General features: G+C 54.1%; 1 protein-coding gene across 2 annotated transcripts in view; it reads right to left on the minus strand.

The window, feature by feature from the left end:
- The window catches only part of EMD (emerin), an 88107-nt gene that overhangs the window by 34196 nt on the left and 32881 nt on the right, over positions 1–21030 (minus strand). For both annotated transcript variants that reach the window (XM_075324196.1, XM_075324197.1), the window contains exon 4: positions 18304–18357. In XM_075324196.1, coding sequence (XP_075180311.1) covers positions 18304–18357 — 54 coding nt within the window. The remainder of the gene's footprint in view (positions 1–18303; positions 18358–21030) is intronic.

Below are 21030 nucleotides of genomic sequence, written 5' to 3' on the forward strand. Positions count from 1 at the left end.
AACACGTCAGACTATCTACTACACTTGCAAACTTCAAACGGACCCTGAAAACTCATCTGTTCAGAAATGCCTATAATCTACAATGACCTCACTGCCCCACCACCGTGCGGAGCTGCCGCCCCACCACCGTGCGGAGCTGCCGCCCCACCACCGTGCGGAGCTGCCGCCCAACCTACACCCCACCTACTGTCTCCTCCCCAAAATCCTTTAGGATGTAAGCCCGCAAGGGCAGGGCCCTCTTCCCTCTGTGATAGTCTGTCTATTGTAACGTGTATATGTATTCTGTATGTAACCCCCTCATGTACAGCACCATGGAATCAATGGTGCTCTATAAATAAACAATAATAATAATAATACTGGCTATTAAAATCAGGATACTCTAGCAGTGTACATAATGAATTACTGAGACACCCTAGGTTCGGTACTTATACTACAATGGCAAGTTCCATTGTTGGCCAAAAATAATTTTTGAAACTAGGTTTCATTAAAAATGTCAAATTCTTTGTCTTCTGCAGCCTTCATGTATTTTCATACAATGCAGACTGCTCAGTTCGGAGAACTGAACCATGAACCAAAAGAACAATTCAACATGAACAACATGTGTACACAAAAGAACAACCAGCCCGAAGGGAACAGGGGCGGGTGCTGGGTCTCCCAATAGGAGCTAGAAGAAAAGGAATTTACGGTAAGTAAACAAAATTCCCTTCTTCTTTGTCGCTCCATTGGGAGACCCAGACAATTGGGACGTCCAAAAGCAGTCCCTGGGTGGGTAAAAGAATACCTCGATAAAAAAGAGCCGAAACGGCCCCCTCTTACAGGTGGGCAACCGCCGCCTGAAGGACTCGCCTACCTAGACTGGCGTCTGCCGAAGCATAGGTATGCACCTGATAGTGTTTCGTGAAAGTGTGCAGACTAGACCACGTAGCCGCCTGACACACCTGCTGAGCCGTAGCCCGGTGCCGCAATGCCCAGGACGCACCCACGGCTCTGGTAAATGGGCTTTTAGCCCTGAAGGAAGCGGAAGCCCAGAAGAACGGTAGGCTTCAAGAATCGGTTCCTTGATCCACCGAGCCAAGGTTGACTTGGAAGCCTGCGAACTCTTACGCTGGCCAGCGACAAGGACAAGAGCGCATCTGAACGACGCAGGGGCGCCGTGCGAGACACGTAGAACCGGAGTGCTCTCACCAGATCCAAAGAGTGCAAATCCTTTTCACATTGGTGAATTGGATTAGGTCAAAATGAAGGTAAGGAGATAACCTGATTGAGATGAAAAGGGGATACCACCTTAGGGAGAAATTCCGGGACAGGACGCAGAACCACCTTATCCTGGTGAAAAACCAGGAAGGGGGCTTTGCCCGACAGCGCTGCAAGCTCCGACACTCTTCGGAGTGATGTAATACTGAAGACGCTAGGAGCCAGGACTCAATGGCCACACAGTCAGGTTGACGGCCACAGAATTCAGATGGAAAAACGGCCCTTGTGACAGCAAGTCTGGGCGGTCTAGAAGTGCCCACGGTTGACCCACCGTGAGATGCCACAGATCCGGGTACCACGATCGCCTCGGCCAATCTGGAGCGACGAGAATGGCGCGACGACAGTCGGACCTGATCTTGCGTAACACTCTGGGCAGCATCGCCAGAGGAGGAAATACATAAGGCAGTCGAAACTGCGACCAATCCTGAACTAATGCGTCCGCCGCCAGAGCTCTGTGATCCTGAGACCGTGCCATGAAGGCCGGGACCTTGTTGTTGTGTCGTGACGCCATGAGATCGACGTCCGGCGTTCCCCAGCGGCGACAGATCTCTCGAAACACGTCTGGGTGTAGAGACCATTCCCCCGCGTCCATGCCCTGACGACTGAGAAAATCTGCTTCCCAGTTTTCTACGCCCGGGATGTAAACTGCGGAGATCGTGGAGGCTGTGGCTTCCACCCACTGCAGAATCCGCCTGACTTCCTGGAAGGCCTGACGACTGCGCGTGCCGCCCTGATGGTTGATGTATGCGACGGCAGTGGCGTTGTCCGACTGTATACGGATCTGTCTGCCCTCCAGCCACCGATGGAAGGCCAATAGGGCTAGATACACTGCCCTTATCTCCAGAACATTGATCTGAAGGGAGGACTCTACCGGAGTCCAGGTTCCCTGAGCCCTGTGGTGGAGGAAAACCGCTCCCCACCCTGACAGGCTCGCGTCCGTGGTGACCACAGCCCAGGTTGGGGGTAGGAAGGATCTTCCTTGCGATAGAGAATTGGGACGGAGCCACCACTGAAGAGACGTCTTGGTTGCAAGGGACAGAGAGACGTTCCTGTCGAGGGAAGTCGACCTCCTGTCCCATTTGCGGAGAATGTCCCATTGGAGTGGCCGCAGATGGAATTGCGCGAACGGCACTGCCTCCATCGCTGCCACCATCTTCCCCAGGAAGTGCATGAGGCGCCTCAAGGGGTATGACTGACCACGAAGAAGAGATTGCACCCCTGCCTGCAGGGAAAGCTGTTTGTCCAGCGGTAGCTTGACTACCGCTGACTGTGTATTTAACTCCATCCCGAGGTAAGTCAGTGATTGGGTCGGTGTCAACTGGGATTTTGGGAAGTTGATTATCCACCCGAACTGCTGGAGAGTCGCCAGAGCGACTGTAAGGCTGTGTTGACACGCCACCCGAGAAGGTGCCCTGACTAGGAGATCGTCTAAGTAGGGAATCACCGAGTGGCCCTGAGAGTGTAGGACCGCCACAACGGATGCCATGACTTTGGTGAACACCCGTGGGGCTGTCGCCAGGCCGAAAGGCAATGCCACGAACTGAAGGTGTTCGTCCCCGATGGCGAAACGCAAGAAGCGTTGATGTTCGGGTGCGATCGGCACATGGAGATAAGCATCCTTGATGTCGATCGATGCTAGGAAGTCTCCTTGTGACATCGAGGCGATGACCGAGCGGAGAGATTCCATCCGAAACGGTCTGGTGCTCACATGTCTGTTGAGCAGTTTGAGGTCCAGAACGGGACGGAATGATCCGTCCTTCTTTGGCACCACGAACAAGTTGGAGTAAAAGCCGCGACCATGTTCCTGAGGGGGAACAGGGATCACAACTCCCTCTGTCTTCAGAGTGACCACTGCCTGAAAAAGTGCGTCGGCCCGAGCGGGGGGCGGAGAGGTTCTGAAGAAACGAGTCTGAGGACGAGAGCTGAACTCTATCCTGTAACCGTGAGACAGAATGTCTCTCACCCATCGGTCTTGAACATGTGGCCACCAGGCGCCGCAAAAGCGGGAGAGCCTGCCACCGACCGAGGATGCGGTTCGGGGATGCCGAGAGTCATGAGGAGGCCGCCTTGGAGGCAGCGCCTCCGGCGGCCTTTTGGGGGCGTGACTTAAACCGCCACGCATAGGAGTTCCTCTGGCCTTTCTCCGGCCTGCCGGACGAAGCGGATTGGGACTTGGCGGAGGGACGAAAGGACCGAAACCTCGATTGAATTTTCCGTTGCTGAGGTTTCTTAGGTTTGGACTGGGGTAAGGAGGAGTCCTTTCCCTTGGATTCCTTAATAATCTCATCCAATCGTTCGCCAAACAATCGGTCGCCAGAAAACGGCAAACCGGTTAAGAACCTCTTGGAGGCCGAGTCTGCCTTCCATTCGCGCAGCCACATGGCCCTGCAGACTGCCACAGAATTGGCGGATGCCACCGCTGTACGGCTAGCAGAATCTAGGACTGCGTTCATGGCGTAGGAAGAAAAAGCTGACGCCTGAGAGGTCAAAGACGCAACCTGCGGAGCAGAATTACGTGTAACCGCATTAATCTCAGCCAGACAAGCTGAGATAGCTTGTAGTGCCCACACGGCTGCAAAGGCCGGGGCAAAAGACGCGCCCGTGGCTTCATAGATAGATTTCACCAGGAGCTCTATCTGCCTGTCAGTGGCATCCTTTAGCGATGAGCCATCTGCCACCGATACCACAGATCTAGCCGCCAATCTAGAGACTGGAGGATCCACCTTGGGACACTGAGCCCAACCCTTAACTACGTCAGAGGGGAAGGGGTAACGTGTGTCAGTAAGGTGCTTAGTAAAGCGCTTGTCCGGAACCGCTCTGGGCTTCTGGACAGCATCTCTGAAGTTAGAGTGATCGAAAAACGCACTCCGTGTACGTTTGGGGAACCTAAACTGGTGTTTCTCCTGCTGAGCAGCCGACTCCTCTACAGGTGGAGGCGGGGGAGACAGATCTAACACCTGGTTGATGGACGAGATAAGATCATTCACTAAGGCGTCCCCTTCAGGTGTATCAAGATTGAGGGCAACGTCAGGTTCAGAGCCCTGAGCTGCGACGTCCGCCTCGTCCTCCAGAGAGTCCTCGAGCTGGGAACCCGAGCAGCGTGAAGAAGTCGGGGAAGATTCCCAGCGAGCCCGCTTAGCCTGTCTAGGACTGTGGTCCGGGCAGGAGTCCTCCGCGTGGGACCTAGGGCCCAACCTGGGAGCGCGCTGCGGCGCGGACCGAGAGGGGCCTGGAGGCGACGAGCTAACGGGGACCGGGGCCTCTGTAAGGACCGGTCTGGACTGCAAAGCTTCTAGCAGCTTGGGAGACCATTTGTCCATAGACTGAGCCATGGATTGTGAAAGTGACTCAGAGAGTTTCTCAGCAAACGCAGCAAACTCTGTCCCTGCCGCCTGGACAGGGGGAGCAGGGGGGTCTACATGAGCCGAGGGGCCCACTAGTGACCGAGGCTCCGGCTGAGCAAGCGAAACAGGGGTCGAGCATTGCTCACAGTGAGGGTAGGTGGAACCCGCAGGTAACATAGCCGCACAAGAGGTATAGGTCGCAAAAAAACCCTGTGCCTTAGCACCTTTGCTCCTTGTGGACGACATGCTGTTGTCTCCTAGGAGAGTGATCACTGAGGGTATATGGGAAGGGGTATACAGCCCGACCGAACAGAAATATGTATATAAATACGTATCTATTCCGGCACCCTGGGGGGGACCAGCCCCGGGTGACCGGTGTGGCTAACCGACCGCTAAAAAGCGGAGTGTGTGTCCTCCAGATTCCCTGCCTTAGGTCTCCCAGAGCTGCAGAGCTCTTCTCTGATAATCCTCCACCGGCAGAATGCCAAAAACATGGCTGCCGGAGCTCTCAGGGGAGGAGTGGAGCCGTGGGCGGTGCTAGAAAAGTGCGGGAATCTGGGGTCCCCACAGTGATCAGTGAGGGGGGAGGAAACATACAGGATGCTCCGGCCCTCACAGCCGACGTCAGGCCGGCCGTCCCGCCCTTACCCCTGACAGGCAGGCCCGGGGGCGGGATTTTTGCTACTAGGCCGCGATGAAGCCGGGGACTAAATTTAAGACCGCGGCCGACAAGCAGGCGCGGTCGGCGCGGAAGTCCGCCGGTCTTCACAAATCAGCAGCTGCTGCAGCGTCCGGGAAGAAGGCGCTCCATGCACAATCCCCATGGGGACACAGAGTACCTTATGGATGCAGGGCCCGGTCCCTGAGGATGGATAGACTCCTGTCCAGCAGATTCCCACAGGGGCTGCGGAGGGAGTCCGGTCCCAGTGAATGGATGACCGGTCAGGATCCCTGTCACGAACCACCGGGGGGGTCACTCAGAAATCCCCCGCGCTGGCTACCAGTACGTCACAATCGGGGGGTAACAAGTGGGGGTCACCCCTACTTTATACCTCCCGACCGACAGAGAGAGCACGTGACGCGCTCTCTAGCGCCCCTCTTATAGTCAGGCCAATTATGGAATTGCCCGACAATAAGCAAGGAGGCCGCTATACTACTTGAATATCATGATTTATCGTCATATCTCCGGATTTACCTCACACCTCCCCCCTTTTGAGGGCGCTAGGGGGCAGCACACTCCGGTGTTCCCCCGTGCGCCCGTCCGCGACCTCTCCTTGTCGGGACAGCCCGTCTGCGTTACCGTGGTCACGGCCCCTTTTGTGGCGAATGGTGAAGTCGTATTGCTGGAGCGCAAGGCTCCATCGCAACAATCGCCCATTCGTCCCAGAGACGGTGTGCAACCAGCTGAGGGGATTGTGGTCCGTCTCCACGATGAAGTGGCGCCCGTATAGATAGGGTTGCAGACGCTGCAGGGCCCACACTATGGCCAGGCACTCCTTCTCCATTGTAGAATAGGCCACTTCCCTTGGTAACAGCTTCCTGCTCAGGTACAAGACTGGGTGCTCTTGGCTCGCAGAGTCCACCTGGCTGAGCACCGCACCGAGGCCGAAGTCACTGGCGTCGGTCTGTACTACAAACGGCCGCGTGAAGTCGGCTGCCTGTAGCACGGGCGGGCTGGACAGGGCGTCCTTTAGGGCCCGGAAGGCTGTCTCGCAGTCCATTGTCCAATCGACTGCAGAGGGCAGCTTCTTCTTGGTGAGGTCCGTCAAGGGCTTTGCCAGGCTACTATAGCATGGAACAAACCTCCTATAGTACCCAGCGGTCCCCAAGAAGGACATCACCTGCTTCTTGGTCCTGGGGGTGGGCCAGGATGCGATGGCCTCCACTTTCTCAGGCTCGGGCTTCAGCGTTCCCCCACCTACCCGGTGACCGAGGTACTGGACCTCGCTCATGGCCAGCTGACACTTTCCCGGCTTGATGGTCAAACCTGCCCGGTGGATCCGCCTGAGCACCTGTGCTAGATGCTCTAGGTGGTCCTCCCAGGTGGGACTGAAGACGGCAATGTCATCCAGGTACGCGGCCGCGTACCCTTCAAGTCCCTTGAGCAGGGTGTTGACCATCCGCTGGAAAGTGGCAGGGGCATTCCTCATCCCGAATGGCATCACCGTGGACTCGTACAGTCCAAATGGGGTAATAAAGGCAGAGCGTTCCCTGGCCTTGCGAGTCAGGGGGATCTGCCAATATCCCCGGCTCAGATCCATGATGGTCAGGTACTGAGCCCCGGCCAACTGATCGAGCAGGTCATCGATGCGTGGCATTGGGTACGCATCGGCGACCGTGACCGCATTGAGCCCCCTGTAGTCCACGCAGAACCGAGTGGTTCGGTCCTTCTTAGGGACGAGGACTACAGGCGAGGCCCAAGCGCTGTTGGATGCCTGGATCACCCCCAGGTTCAGCATCTCGTCAATCTCCTGGCGCATGTGTTGCTGCACCTCCAGGGAGACCCGATATGCTGAACGCCGGATCGGGGGATGATCCCCAGTGTCCACGTGATGGACAGCCAAGTCAGTCCTTCCGGGCTGGTTGGTAAACAACCCCCGGAAGGGGTGTAGGGTGGCCCACAGCTGGGACCGTTGGTCCTCCAAGAGCTGGTGGCCAACCCCCACATCCTCAATGGATCCGCCTGCCCTAACCTGGGCTAGCATATCCAAGAGGGTTTCCGCTTCTCCCTCCTCGGGCAGGTTGCACACGGGGAGCGCACATGCCTCCCGCTCATGATGTGCCTTCATCATGTTCACATGGAAGGGCTTCCGCCTTCCACGGGCAGGGTCCAGGGTGACCAGGTACGTCACAGGGTTGAGCTGCTGGTACACGAGGTATGGGCCTTCCCAGGCTGCCTGAAGCTTGTCCTGTGGTACGGGGACCAGTACCCACACCTCTTGACCCACTTGGTAGGTCCTCTCACAAGCGTTCTGGTCGTACCAACGCTTCTGATCAGCCTGGGCTTGAGCCATATTGTCGTGTACCAGTTGCGTCAAGGCCTGCATTTTGTCCCGGAAGCGCATGACATACTCGATAACCGACACTCCAGGGGTGGCCAAATCCCCTTCCCAAGCCTCTTTCACCAGAGCCAGGGGGCCCCGCACACGTCGCCCGTACAGGAGCTCAAACGGTGAGAATCCTGTTGAGGCCTGTGGAACCTCCCGGTAAGCAAATAACAGGTGTGGGAGATACCGCTCCCAGTCACGCCCATGGGAGTCGACCAACATCTTAAGCATCTGCTTTAAGGTGCCATTGAACCGCTCGCACAGGCCATTAGTCTGTGGATGGTACGGGCTGGCCACCAGATGTCGCACCTGGACTTGCTTACAGAGGGCCTCCATCAGCTGGGACATGAATTGGGTCCCCCGGTCAGTGAGCATTTCCTGGGGAAAACCCACTCGGGAGAAAATCTCCAGCAATGCGGTGGCCACCTTGTCAGCCCGAATGGACGACAAGGCCACTGCTTCTGGGTACCGGGTGGCATAGTCCACTACCGTCAGTATGAAGCGTTTCCCGGAGCTGCTGGGGATGGCCAGCGGGCCGACCAGATCCACAGCCACCCTCCTGAAAGGCTCATCGATGATTGGCAGAGATACCAGTGGGGCTTTGGGGCGTGGCCCCGCCTTCCCCACTCTCTGACAGGTTTCACACGAACGGCAGTAGGCAGCCACATCGGCCCCCATTTTTGGCCAGTAGAAATGCTGGTTTAACCTGGCCTTGGTCTTAGCGATCCCTAGGTGTCCGGCCATCGGAATCTCATGTGCGATCCGCAACAACTCCGTCCGGAACGGATAGGGTACCACCAACTGTCGGTCCCTGGGCCACGCCTCCGGTGAACCCTGCTGGACCGTGGCCCGGTACAGCCGTCCTTGGTCCCAGACCACTCGCTCCGGGTCCGAGTCCGAGGGAGGCTGTGCCGCCTGCTCCTTTAGAGCTTTCAGGCTGTCGTCAGCTTCTAACGCTGCCTGAAACCCCTGACTAGATGTGGCCAGAATCGACGAGACTGTCACATCTTCGGTCAGTACCCCGGGACCTGTGTCCTGGCCTCCACCTGACTCGGCTGCCACTTGGTCAGAAGGGGAAGAGCTATCGGACCTCCGGGAGGCCCCTTGGCTTCCAGCACTCCCACTGCGGGTGACAGCGGCCACAGCCGCTGCGACCGTGGGTCGTGCCTGCTCCTCCTCCGTTCCTGACCAAGTCGCCGGTTCAGGCAGACCTACCTGGCTTCCTGACACCCCGGTTGTGGGGGAACCCTGCACCGAGATCTTACCTGGGAGCACTTCCGCTCCTGGACCGGCCCCAATCTCACCTGCCTGTTCCCCCCCTGCAGCAACAGAACCCCGCTGTGAAATCTCTGGGGACCCCACATTTGCTGTGGTAGCCCCCACCCCACACACTGGTCCTCCCCCTGCAGCACCCTGCTCTCTGCTTATCCCTGCAGAGGGCAACAGATCCCAGCTCACAGGCTGATTACTTGTAGAGGCATTGTCACACCTTTCTCTGACCCCCTCCCCTCCTGTCACAGCTGCAGCTGCGTGTGTGTCTATGGTGTCTGTGCAAGCAGAAATATCAGAGTTCACTCCCTCCTCCCTTACATCATTCATAGATAACACATTAACATTGTCAGGAGTCATGTCAGCACTGGCTGAAGGTTCAGCCTTTGGGGCGGGGCCAAACTGGGAGGTTATTTGCCCCAAATCTGTCCCAAGTAGCACGTTTGCAGGGATCCGATCAGTTACCCCCACCTCCCTCACCCCTCGCCCTGCGCCCCAGTCCACATAAATGTCAGCAACAGGCAGCGCCGGGTCAATGCCTCCAATCCCGGAGACAGCGAGGGTTTTTCCAGGGATCAAGTCTTGGGGGGACACCATCTCAGGCCGCACCAGAGTCACCTCCGAGGCGCTGTCTCGCAGTCCTATGGTCACAGACTGGCCGACGGTGACAGGTTGGAAGCTGTCCAGGGACCTACCACCACCCCCACCCACACAATACACCTTGGGCGGCCCTTGGGACGGGGACGGAGCCGGGGCCTTGGGACGCTGAGGGCACATGGCCTTGAAGTGTCCAGGTAGGTTGCACTGGTGGCACCGTCTTGGTTCCGCCACGGGCCTGGAGAGGGGAGTTGAGGGGGACACCCCCTGCAGTCTAGGGGCAGGTGGGGCAGTCGCAGAATTCATCTTACCCCCTCTCCAGGTGCTGCTGGTGGCCGCTCTCCTGGCCTCAGGGGCCCGGTTGTTGGTGTAGTCATCGGCAAGGGCAGCTGTAGCCGTGGACCCCTTTGGCTTCTGGTCTCGGATGAACTGGCGGAGATCCTCAGGGCAGTTCCACAAGAGTTGCTCCGTGATGAACAAGTCCAGGATCTCCGGTCCGGTGGAAAGCTGCAGGCCTTGGGTCCAGTGGTCGGCAGCTCGGGCAAGTGCCCGCCGGTGGTCAGCCCAGGAGTCCTTTGGTCCCTTCTGCAGCGTCCGGAACTTCTTGCGGTAGGACTCCGGGGTGAGGTTGTACTGTTGGATCAGGGCCCGCTTGATGGTGTCGTAGCCCTGATCCGCCTCAGCAGGCAAGTCCCCAAGGATATCCAGGGCCTTACCCCTTAAACGGGGGGTCAGGTATTTGGCCCACTGGTCCTTGTTCAGATGATGCTGCAAGCAAGTCCGTTCAAAAGCAGTCAAGAAAGAGTCCAAGTCTCCATCCTTCTCCAGCACTGGGAAGTCCTCAACACGGACCTTTGGAAGTTTGGTGTCTGGAAGGTCACGGGTGGCTGATGAGGGCCGGAGCTGAGCTAGCTGCAGCTGGTAGTTACGCTCTGCCTGGCGCTCTTCACGCGCTGCTTGCCGCTCACGCTCGGCCATGAGTTCCTTGTAGCCCTCCCGGTCTCCAGCCTGGCGTAGGGCCATAGCCATTTGAAGAAGGCTATCCGAGCCTCCCAGGCTCGGTGGAATGGCACGTGGTGATCTGCGGCCCGCTGCGGAGCCTGGTGATTCACTGTCCATTGCAGAGCGGAGGGCTGGCATCTGGCTCGTTGAGGACCCTTGGGCGAGCTGCTCCTCATCTTGTCCAGCAGTGCCCGGTTGTGCAATGTCCTCTGCAGAGCTGTTTTCTGGCGTCGAGCTCCTGGAGGACTCGTGGACAACCTCCTCATCGTCTCTGGCCTTAGCATCGGCCATTCCTTTGGCTTTGCTCCTGGTGCTCTCAGCCATTCTTGCAGACTTTTGGTCACTGACACAGAACTGACACCTGATGCCTCCACACACCTTACAGTATCTGCACTCTGACACTTTAGTGTTGAGCTAGTCTGAAGACCCCAGCAGCCACAGCTGCTGCAGGCAGTCTTTAGTGTCTGGGAGTATGGGTCTCACACTCACACACACTATTATCTCGATCCCACCACTTGCCACCAATATGTCACGAACCACCGGGGGGGTCACTCAGAAATCCCCCGCGCTGGCTACCAGTACGTCACAATCGGGGGGTAACAAGTGGGGGTCACCCCTACTTTATACCTCCCGACCGACAGAGAGAGCACGTGACGCGCTCTCTAGCGCCCCTCTTATAGTCAGGCCAATTATGGAATTGCCCGACAATAAGCAAGGAGGCCGCTATACTACTTGAATATCATGATTTATCGTCATATCTCCGGATTTACCTCACAATCCCACTTCTCCCAGAGCCACTAAGGGATGGTGAAGGAAAACGGCATGAGGCTCCAGCCTTTGTACCCGCAATGGGTACCTCAACCTTAACAGCACCGCCGACATAGTGGGGTGAGAAGGGAACATGCCGGGGGCCCCGTGGGGGCCCTCTTTTCTTCCAACCGACATAACTAAGTTGAGAATGCATGAGTGGATGTGTGCCTCCTTCCACACAAAGCATAAAACTGAGGAGCCCGTGATGCACGGGAGGGTGTATAGGCAGAGGGGAGGGGTTACACTTTTTAAAGTGTAATACTTTGTGTGGCCTCCGGAGGCAGAAGCTATACACCCAATTGTCTGGGTCTCCCAATGGAGCGACAAAGAAACTAACATTAATCCTAAACTCGCCAAAGGAAAGAACACACATCTAATATAAAGAGTCTTGCTTAGCAATGAAAGACTGGAACCTGAAATCTGTCACTAGTCTCATACTGCATAGAGACGACCGTGACAGCTGATATCTTTACAACCAAATAAAAAGGAACGTCAACTTTATGAGCATTCAGGAGAGCAGAACAGTTACTGAGTTGTCATAATTCTAGTCTGATGTATTTCATTGACTTTGAACTGGTCTGAGCAGCTTGCAATGTAGCAGGAGACATGCAGGCAACACAAGACTAACTAAAAAAAAGAAGGGAATTTTGTTACTTACCGTAAATTCCTTTTCTTCTAGCTCCTATTGGGAGACCCAGACAATTGGTGTATAGCACTGCCTCCGGAGGCCACACAAAGCAATTACACTAAAAAGTGTAAGGCCCCTCCCCTTCTGGCTATACACCCCCAGTGGGATCACTGGCTCACCAGTTTTAGTGCAAAAGCAAGAAGGAGGAAAGCCAATAACTGGTTTAAACAAATTCACTCCGAAGTAACGTCGGAGAACTGAAAAACCATTCAACATGAACAACATGTGTACCCGAAAAACCACCAAAAATCCCGAAGGACAACAGGGCGGGTGCTGGGTCTCCCAATAGGAGCTAGAAGAAAAGGAATTTACGGTAAGTAACAAAATTCCCTTCTTCTTCGGCGCTCCATTGGGAGACCCAGACAATTGGGACGTCCAAAAGCTGTCCCTGGGTGGGTAAAGAAATACCTCATGTTAGAGCTGCAAGACAGCCCTCCCCTACGGGGAGGCAACTGCCGCCTGCAGGACTCTTCTACCTAGGCTGGCGTCCGCCGAAGCATAGGTATGCACCTGATAATGTATGGTGAAAGTGTGCAGACTCGACCAGGTAGCTGCCTGGCACACCTGTTGAGCCATAGCCTGGTGTCGTAATGCCCAGGACGCAACCACGGCTCTGGTAGAATGGGCCTTCAGCCCTGATGGAACCGGAAGCCCAGCAGAACGGTAGGCTTCAAGAATTGGTTCTTTGATCCATCGAGCCAGGGTGGCTTTGGAAGCCTGCGACCCCTTGCGCTGGCCAGCGACAAGGACAAAGAGTGCATCAGAGCGGCGCAAGGGCGCCGTGCGGGAAATGTAGATCCTGAGTGCTCTCACCAGATCTAACAAATGTAAATCCTTTTCATACCGGTGAACCTGATGAGGACAAAAAGAAGGTAAGGAGATATCCTGATTAATATGAAACGAGGATACTACCTTAGGGAGAAACTCCTGAATGGGGCGCAGCACTACCTTGTCCTGGTGGAACACCAGGAAGGGAGCCTTGGATGACAGCGCTGCTAGCTCAGACACTCTCCGAAGAGACGTGATCGCTACCAGAAAGGCCACTTTCCGTGATAGTCGAGAGAGTGAAACATCCGTCAGAGACTCGAAAGGCGGCTTCTGGAGAGCAACTAGTACCCTGTTCAGATCCCATGGATCTAACGGCCGCTCGTACGGGGGGACGATATGACCAAACTCCCTGCAGGAACGTGCGTACCTGCAGACGTCGTGCTAGACGCTTCTGAAAAAAACACCAATAGCGCCGAGACTTGCCCTTTAAGGTAGCCGAGCGACAAGCCCTTTTCCAACCCAGATTGCAGGAAGGAAAGAAAAGTAGGCAATGCCAATGGCCAGGGGGACACTCCTTGTACAGAGCACCAGTAAAAGAAAATCTTCCACTTCCGTGGTAGATCTTAGCAGACGTGGGCTTCATAGCCTGTCTCATGGTGGCAACGACCCCGTGGGATAATCCTGAGGACGCTGGGATCCAGGACGCAATGGCCACACAGTAGGTTCAGGGCCGTAGAATTCAGATGGAAAAACGGCCCTTGGGACAGTAAGTCTGGCCGGTCTGGTAGTGCCCACGGTTGACCGACCGTGAGATGCCTGTCGCCAGAGCTCTTTGATCGTCATGAAAACCGGGACCTTGCTGTTGTGCCGATTCGTGAAACCCGTCCGGGTGCAGAGACCATTCTCCTGCGTCCACGCCCTGGTGACTGAGGAAGTCTGCTTCCCAGTTTTCTACGCCCGGGATGTGAACTGCGGATATGGTGTATGCTCTGTCTTCCACCCCTAGCAGAATCCGGCGGACTTCCTGGGAGGCTCGCCGACTGCGTAGTCCGCCTTGGTGGTTGATGTATGCCACCGCTGTGGATTGTCCGACTGAATTCGGATCTGTTTGCCTTCCAGCCACTGCAGGAAGTCTTGCAGTGCCATATGCACTGCCCAGAGCTCCAGACAATTGATCTGAAGAGTGGACTCCTCTGAAGAGAGTCCTTGATCGTCTGAGAAAGGGGGACGTTCCTGTGTAGGGACATCGACTTCCCCTCCCATTAGCGAAGAATGTTCTATTGAAGTGGACGCAGATGAAACTGCGTGAAAGGGACTGCCTCTGGATGAGGTGTCTCCTTGAAGGAGAGACTGCACCCCCGTCTGTAGTGACCGCTGTTTGTCCAGTGGAAGCTTCACCATCGCTGAGGGAGTGTGAAACCCCAAGCTAAGATATGCCAGCGATTGGGTTTAACTTTGAAAAGTTGAGGACCCACCCGAAACTCTGGGAAGTCTCCAGCGCCATGTTCAGGCTGTGTTGGCATGCCTCTTAAAAGAGTGCCTTGACAAGTAGATGGTCTAAGTAAGGGATCACAGGGTGACCCTGAGAGTGCGGGAGTGGTCCCACTGCTGCCATGAACTTGGTGAAAACCCGTGGGGCTGTCGCCAGACCGAAGGGTAGGGCTACGAACCGAAGATGCTCGTCTTCAATAACGAATCGTAGCAAACGCCGGTGCTCTGGAGCAATCGGCACGTGGAGATAAGCATCCTGATGTCTATTGATGCTAGGAAATCTCCTTGAGACATTGAGGCAATGACGGAGCGGAGGGATTCCATCCGGAACCGCCTGGTTTTCACGTGCTTGTTGAGCAGTTTAAGGTCCAGGACGGAACGGAAGGAGTCGTCCTATTTTGTCACCCCGACCAGATCGGAGTAAAAAGTGTCTCTTGTTCCTGAGGAGGAACCGGGATTACGACTCCTACTGCCTGCAGAAGAGCCTCGGCTCGGCCGGTGAGGAAGTTTTTGCGACAAACTGTCTCTCACCCACCGGCCATTGACCTGTGGCAGTTAAATGTCGCTAAAGCGGGGGAGTCTGCCACCGACCGCGGACGCGGAGAGAGAGGGCTGAAAGTCATGAGAAAACCGCCTTGGTAGCGGTTCCTCCGGCTGCCTTCTCCGGGCGTGATTGAGCCCGCCAGGAACCTGCGCCCCTCTGAGCCTTTTGAGTCCTGTTGGACGAGGGCAATTGGGACGTGCCCGAGCCTGGGAAGGACCGAAACCTCGACTGTCCCTTCTCCTGATGGGTCTTGTTTGATAGCTGGGGTAAGGAAGAATCCGTACCCTTGGACAGTTGAATGATTTAATCCAACCGCTCACGAAACAGTCTGTCACCAGATAAAGGCAATCTGGTTAAGCACTTTTGTGGAAGCAGCATCTACTCCAATCCCTTAACACTAGGAGCGTAACAACACGGAGTTGGCGGACGCCACTGACGTACGGCTCGTAGAGTCCAGGACAGCATAAACAGCTTGAGTCGTAATGCCGACATTGCGAGGTGAAGGACGCTACTGCGGCCAAGATGTACATGTGACCGCGTCCCTCTGCGCAATACTAGCTGAAATAGCTTGGAGTGCCTCTATGGCTGCGAATGCCGGGGCAACCGACCTGCCGATAGGGCTATCTGTCTGTCAATGGCATCTTTAAGTGAAGTCCCATCTTCCACTGCAACTATAGATCTAGCTGCAAGCCTGGAGATTGGGGGATCCACCCTTGGAGCGCTTGAGCACGTCAGGGGGGAAGAGACAACGCGTATCTTCAATACGGTTGGAGAAACGCTTATCGGGATAAGCGTGATGTTCCTGGACTGCTTCTCTGGAGTCAGAGTGACCAGAAAAGTACTCAATATACGCTTGAGATACCGAAATAGGGATTTCTTCTGCTGTGAAGCTGACCCCTCCACTGGAGGAGTTGAGGGAGAAATACCCAACCTTCCATTGATGGACGCTATAAGATTATTCACTATAGCGTCACCATCCGGTGTATCCGGATTGAGAGCGGTCTCAGGATCAGAGTCCTGAACAGCTACGTCTGCCTCGTCATACAGAGAGTACTGTGATGAAGTCGAGGGCCGTTCTTAGGGAGCTCGCTTAGGCCGTCTGGGACTGTCGTCCGTGTCAGAGCCTGCACCCTGGGATGCATGGGACCCTCCTGGAGCCATGATTTGTTTCGAAATCAGGGTGGCCAGGGGCATTGAATCAACATTGCCTAAGGTCTGTCTGGACTGCAAAGTCTGTAAGATGTTAGTCATAGCCACAGACAATATATCAGCGGAAACTGCAACTCCGTCCCTGTCCCTGGACAGGGATCACAGGTGGTTCTTTTGGCCACCTGTAGCAGAGACCCCGTTGAGTATTTGCTCACACTGGGGGTCCTGGAACAGTCGCATGCAGTACAAGCAGCATAGAAAGCCTGTGCCTTGGCACCCATGCCTTTTTTTTTTTTTGCTGTTGCTGTCTAGCCATCTAGGAGCATTAGCCAAGAATAGCGACCGTACAGTGCAATGTATAGCATACAAGCATGAAGTACAATAAACACTTCAGCACATGCAGTACAAGGAGCATAGAAAGCCTGTGCCTTGGCACCTTTGCTTTTCTGCTGCCGTTGTCTAGTTATTCAGGAGCATTAGCCAGGAAAAGCGACATACAGTGAATGTATAGCATACAAGCATGAAAATAACCACTGCAGCACATGCAATCCAAGCAGCATTGAAAGCTTGTGCCTTAGCACCCTTGCTTTTCTGCTGCTGTTGTCTAGTCATCAAGGAGCATTAGCCAAGAATAGCGACATGCAGTGAATGTACAAGCATGAAAATAAACTCTGCAGTACATGCAATCCAAGCAGCATTGAAAGCTTGTGCCTTAGCACCATTGCTGTTTGCTGCCGCTGTCTAGCCATCTAGGCGGGTAGACAGCCAAGAATAGCCCTTACAGTGCAATGTAAAGCATACAAGCATAAAGGACACATGACACTGCAGCACATGCAAGACAAGCAGCATATAGAGTCTGTGCTTTAGCACCCCTGATCTTTTGCTGCTGTTTCTAGGTCTGCATCCTGAATAGCGACCGTACAAAAGTACAACCGGACACTTCGGCATTAGTGGGTCAGCACTTTAGTTGCCGCTTACCGCCCGCACAAAAGCGGGAGTGTGGCGCCGGAATCCTGTACTGGTAGCTCAGTGTCTCCGTTTTCCCGCTCTGCGTGCTGGAATGGCTGCCGGCGTCCAGAGGAGAGGGGCGGGCCGAGGGCGTGCCCGAGACAAGAGCGGGAACCCGGCGCCCACTGTGTCTAGTAAAGGGGGCTGGAGAATGCAAATAAGTCTCCAGCCCTCGGCGCTGCTATAGAACAGCGTCTCTCCCTGTCCCTGAGTGACAGGGTGGGGGCGGGAACGAAGCGGCGCTAGGCCGCAAAAGCCGGGGACTAAAGTTAGAAGCGCCGCCGCCGTAAAAGCGCGGTCGGCGCGTCCCCGGCGCACTACAAGTCGCAGCTGCGCCGCCGCTCCAGGGGCGGTCGGCGCGGCGGTCCCTACACGTAAAGTCCCCCAGTAATCTGCAGGGACTATAAGCCCAGCGCACAGCGCTACAGTCCCCGGCGCACTAGCACACCCAGCAAGCCTGGAGTGTGCGTGGCCTGCCATACGGGGACACAGAGTACCTGAAAGTTGCAGGGCCTTGTCCCTGAACGGCACTCCCGCTCCACATCCAGCAGGTTCTATGGGTCTGTGGATGGAGCCCGGCCTCAGGGCTTGGTGGCCGGAAAGATCCCACTTCCTCAGAGCCCCTCAGGGGGATGGGGAAGGAAAACAGCATGTGGGCTCCAGCCTCCGTACCAGCAATAGGTACCTCAACCTTACAAACCGCAAGTGGGGTGAGAAGGGAGCATGCTGGGGGCCCTATATGGGCCCTCTTTTCTTCCATCCGATATAGTCAGCAGCTACTGCTGACTGAACAGTGGAGCTTATGCATGGATGTCTGACCTCCTTCGCACAAAGCAGAAAACTGGTGAGCCAGTGATCCCACTGGGGGTGTATAGCCAGAAGGGGAGGGGCCTTACACTTTTTAGTGTAATTGCTTTGTGTGGCCTCCGGAGGCAGTGCTATACACCAATTGTCTGGGTCTCCCAATGGAGCGCCGAAGAAAAAATTGTCATCTCAAAATCTTAACTTCCTCGGGTTTCGGGGCCTGCAATGTATGGCATCAAATTGGCCCTTTCTTCAGTAAAACTATACTTAAATTTTGCTAAATATTACAGGATACGGTAGAGGGAATATTTGTTGATACAAAGGATGTGGTGGTAACACATTGACTATACAAGGCTGACATGAATTCTGTTTTCAGGACTTGCTATTCCTCGTTATGCCTTTAGGCAATCCAGCTCAAAGCTATTACTGACTAGCTGTAAAGTGCAGGACAGGAGGAGCATGGCACAATTAATACACTAGTTACATTTAATACAGTTTACAGTACGTCGCTAAAAAATTACCACTAACCATTGTCATCATCATAGTGTCTTGTGCTGTATTGCTGTCTACTCTCGTAAGAGCCTGCAAAAATAAAACATTATATTTTTCAAAGATATTATTTTTTGTAATCATTTGTCTAATGTGAAATATTGTCTCTTGTCACAACCATGCACTATATGTGGGTATGGATGTTATGGAGGGGGTCCTTCACTTGGATCTACCTTCAGAGGACACTGCTCATTTGAATAGCTGCCATGTTATACAATTATCTATACATATGTATATAGGGGTTCTTGATCCGTTGAGGGAAGATCAATCTATTGTAGTGCGCATGCGTGGGTGGTCTTTGACATTTCCTCGCGCCTGCGCATTACAGTACTTCTTTGATCTGTCCTCAGCAGGGCAGGCAAAGTGCGCCTGCGCAGGATCGCAATGCTGGCCTGTGTGGATGACGTAGGACCTATCATCCATACTGGGCTGGGTAGGAGGACAGCGTTCGCCGCAGATGGGAGGTGCTGCACCGGAGAGCAGCGACATCTATCGGACCGGACCACCCCCTAGGTGAGTATAATAAAATTGTTTTTTATGTTACATAGAGCGGCCTGAGCTCTTATATACAGTATTCTGGAATGCTGTATATAAGAGCCTACCAGTGGTGGCTGCAGCTTATAGTCACAAAATCTGGTGACAGGTTCCCTTTAAATAAGCTGTAAAAAAAAAATCCCTGAGCTTCCCAGATTCTGTCACCCTTTCCGGTTTCTTTTTGTGTCACTCCATTGCAAAGATATTCATGTTTGTTTCTTTCAGAGCGCACTATGTGAAATCTCTGTTTCTTCTTTGGGGGCGCGTGCATTCACCCCTCCCTACAAGATGCAGCCAATCACAGCTCGTCATTTGATCTAACAGTTAATCAGTATCAGAGGCTGCCGAGCTGTTATTGGCTGCATCTGGGAAGAAGGGGTGAAAGCACACGCCCCCAGAGAAGACTCTGAAGAAACGCCCAGTTGGACTAAAATCAGAGATTTCACATAATGCTCTCCAGTACAAACAAATGTAAATATCTCTGAAATGGAGCGACGCTGCACAAAAAGAAAAAAAGAGAGGAAGAATCAGGAGAGCTTAAAGATTTTTAGCTACTTGTAAGCAAACAGCAGGAGCAGCACCGATACAAAAAAGAAAGAAAAAAGAGAAAGGGAAGTGTTCTTTATAACATCTGTTGCTGCTTTTATTTTTTTAAAAGGATAACCCCATGACACGAAGCAACTATTAAATTACACTATCTGATATGGACTTGTTTCCTGCAGCATTATTTACAAGTTGGATAGCCCCAATAAGCCTCATTCAGATGGCCAGATTTTCACAGGTAGCACAAATATATAGTCATGTGAATAGACCTAAAGACTGTGTCCACACAAAAAAAATAAATAAATAAATCAGGGAGACATGTCTGCTTTTGATCCAAGTCACAAGTCTAAGGGGCACTTTGCACATTACGACATCGCAGGTGCGATGTTGGAGGGGTCATGTCGAAAGTGACGCACTTCCGGCGTCACACTCGACATCGTAGTGTGTAAATCCTAGATGATACGATTAATGAGCGCAAAATAGTCGTAATCGTATCATCGGTAGTGTCTGGAAATTCCATAATTACGCGACTGCGACAGGTACGATGTTGTTCCTCGTTCCTGCGGCAGCACACATGGCTGTGTGTAAAGCCGCAGGAGCGAGGAACATCTCCTACCTGCGTCCTGCAGCTCACGCCGGCTATGCGGAACAACAGAGGTGGGCGGGATGTTTACGTCCCGCTCATCTCCGCCCCTCCGCTTCTATTGGCCACCTGCCGTGTGACGTCGCTATGACGCTGCACGACCCGCCCCCTTAATAAGGAGGCGGGTCGCCGGCCAGATCGACGTCGCAGGGCAGGTGAGTCCATGTGAAGCTGCCGTAGCGATAATGTTCGCTACGGCTGCTATCACAAGATATCGCTGCTGCGACGGGGGCGGGGACTATCGTGCTCGGCATCGCAAGCATCGGCTTACGATGTCGTTGTGTGCAAAGTGCCCCTAAGGGTCGGAGAAAAATCACCGACAGCACACATTGCCATCTGTTTCTAATCCGGCTGCTAATGTGTAGGGAAACTATGTATATTTTGGGGGGCAAATGAGAAAATCACTGTGAGGTAAATCCGGAGATATGACGATAAATCATGATATTCAAGTTATGTCAGGAAGCCCTCTCCTGGTGTCACCCCCCCTTTCCTTCACACAACTCCTTCAATCAGAAAATTTACCACAGGGATAAACGGTTTGTTTAGCAGATAGGTGTCAAAGGAACTGGTCTGTGTTCCACTTACACCTCCATGGCCATCTCCTGTGATATGGAGATTAGATGATGTGGGAACAATGGACACAGGATGACTCCCTGCCGTGACCCTGTGGTAGGGGCTGCTATCTAATTAGCAAGCTTGGAAGTATCCAGACAGAACGACTCCAGGAAAATATGGTTCATATCTCGCAAGCCATATTTCCGATAAATATGGCAACCATAAAAATGGTGTCTCTGCATGCGGATGATGCTGGCACACCTTTTTTATGGGAGTAGGACATTGGGAAGTACCCCAGGCGTGATATCAGCCAATGGGGAACTAGTAGACAAGTCATGAGTCCTCTCGTTCTGTAGCTAAATTCATAACTGTCACAATGAGAGCGTTGGCGTCCGCCTACGACGCTCCCAGGCAAAGTTATGGCCCATATT

This window comes from Anomaloglossus baeobatrachus, chromosome 9, assembly GCF_048569485.1.
Source record: "Anomaloglossus baeobatrachus isolate aAnoBae1 chromosome 9, aAnoBae1.hap1, whole genome shotgun sequence".
Lineage (NCBI taxonomy): Eukaryota > Metazoa > Chordata > Amphibia > Anura > Aromobatidae > Anomaloglossus > Anomaloglossus baeobatrachus.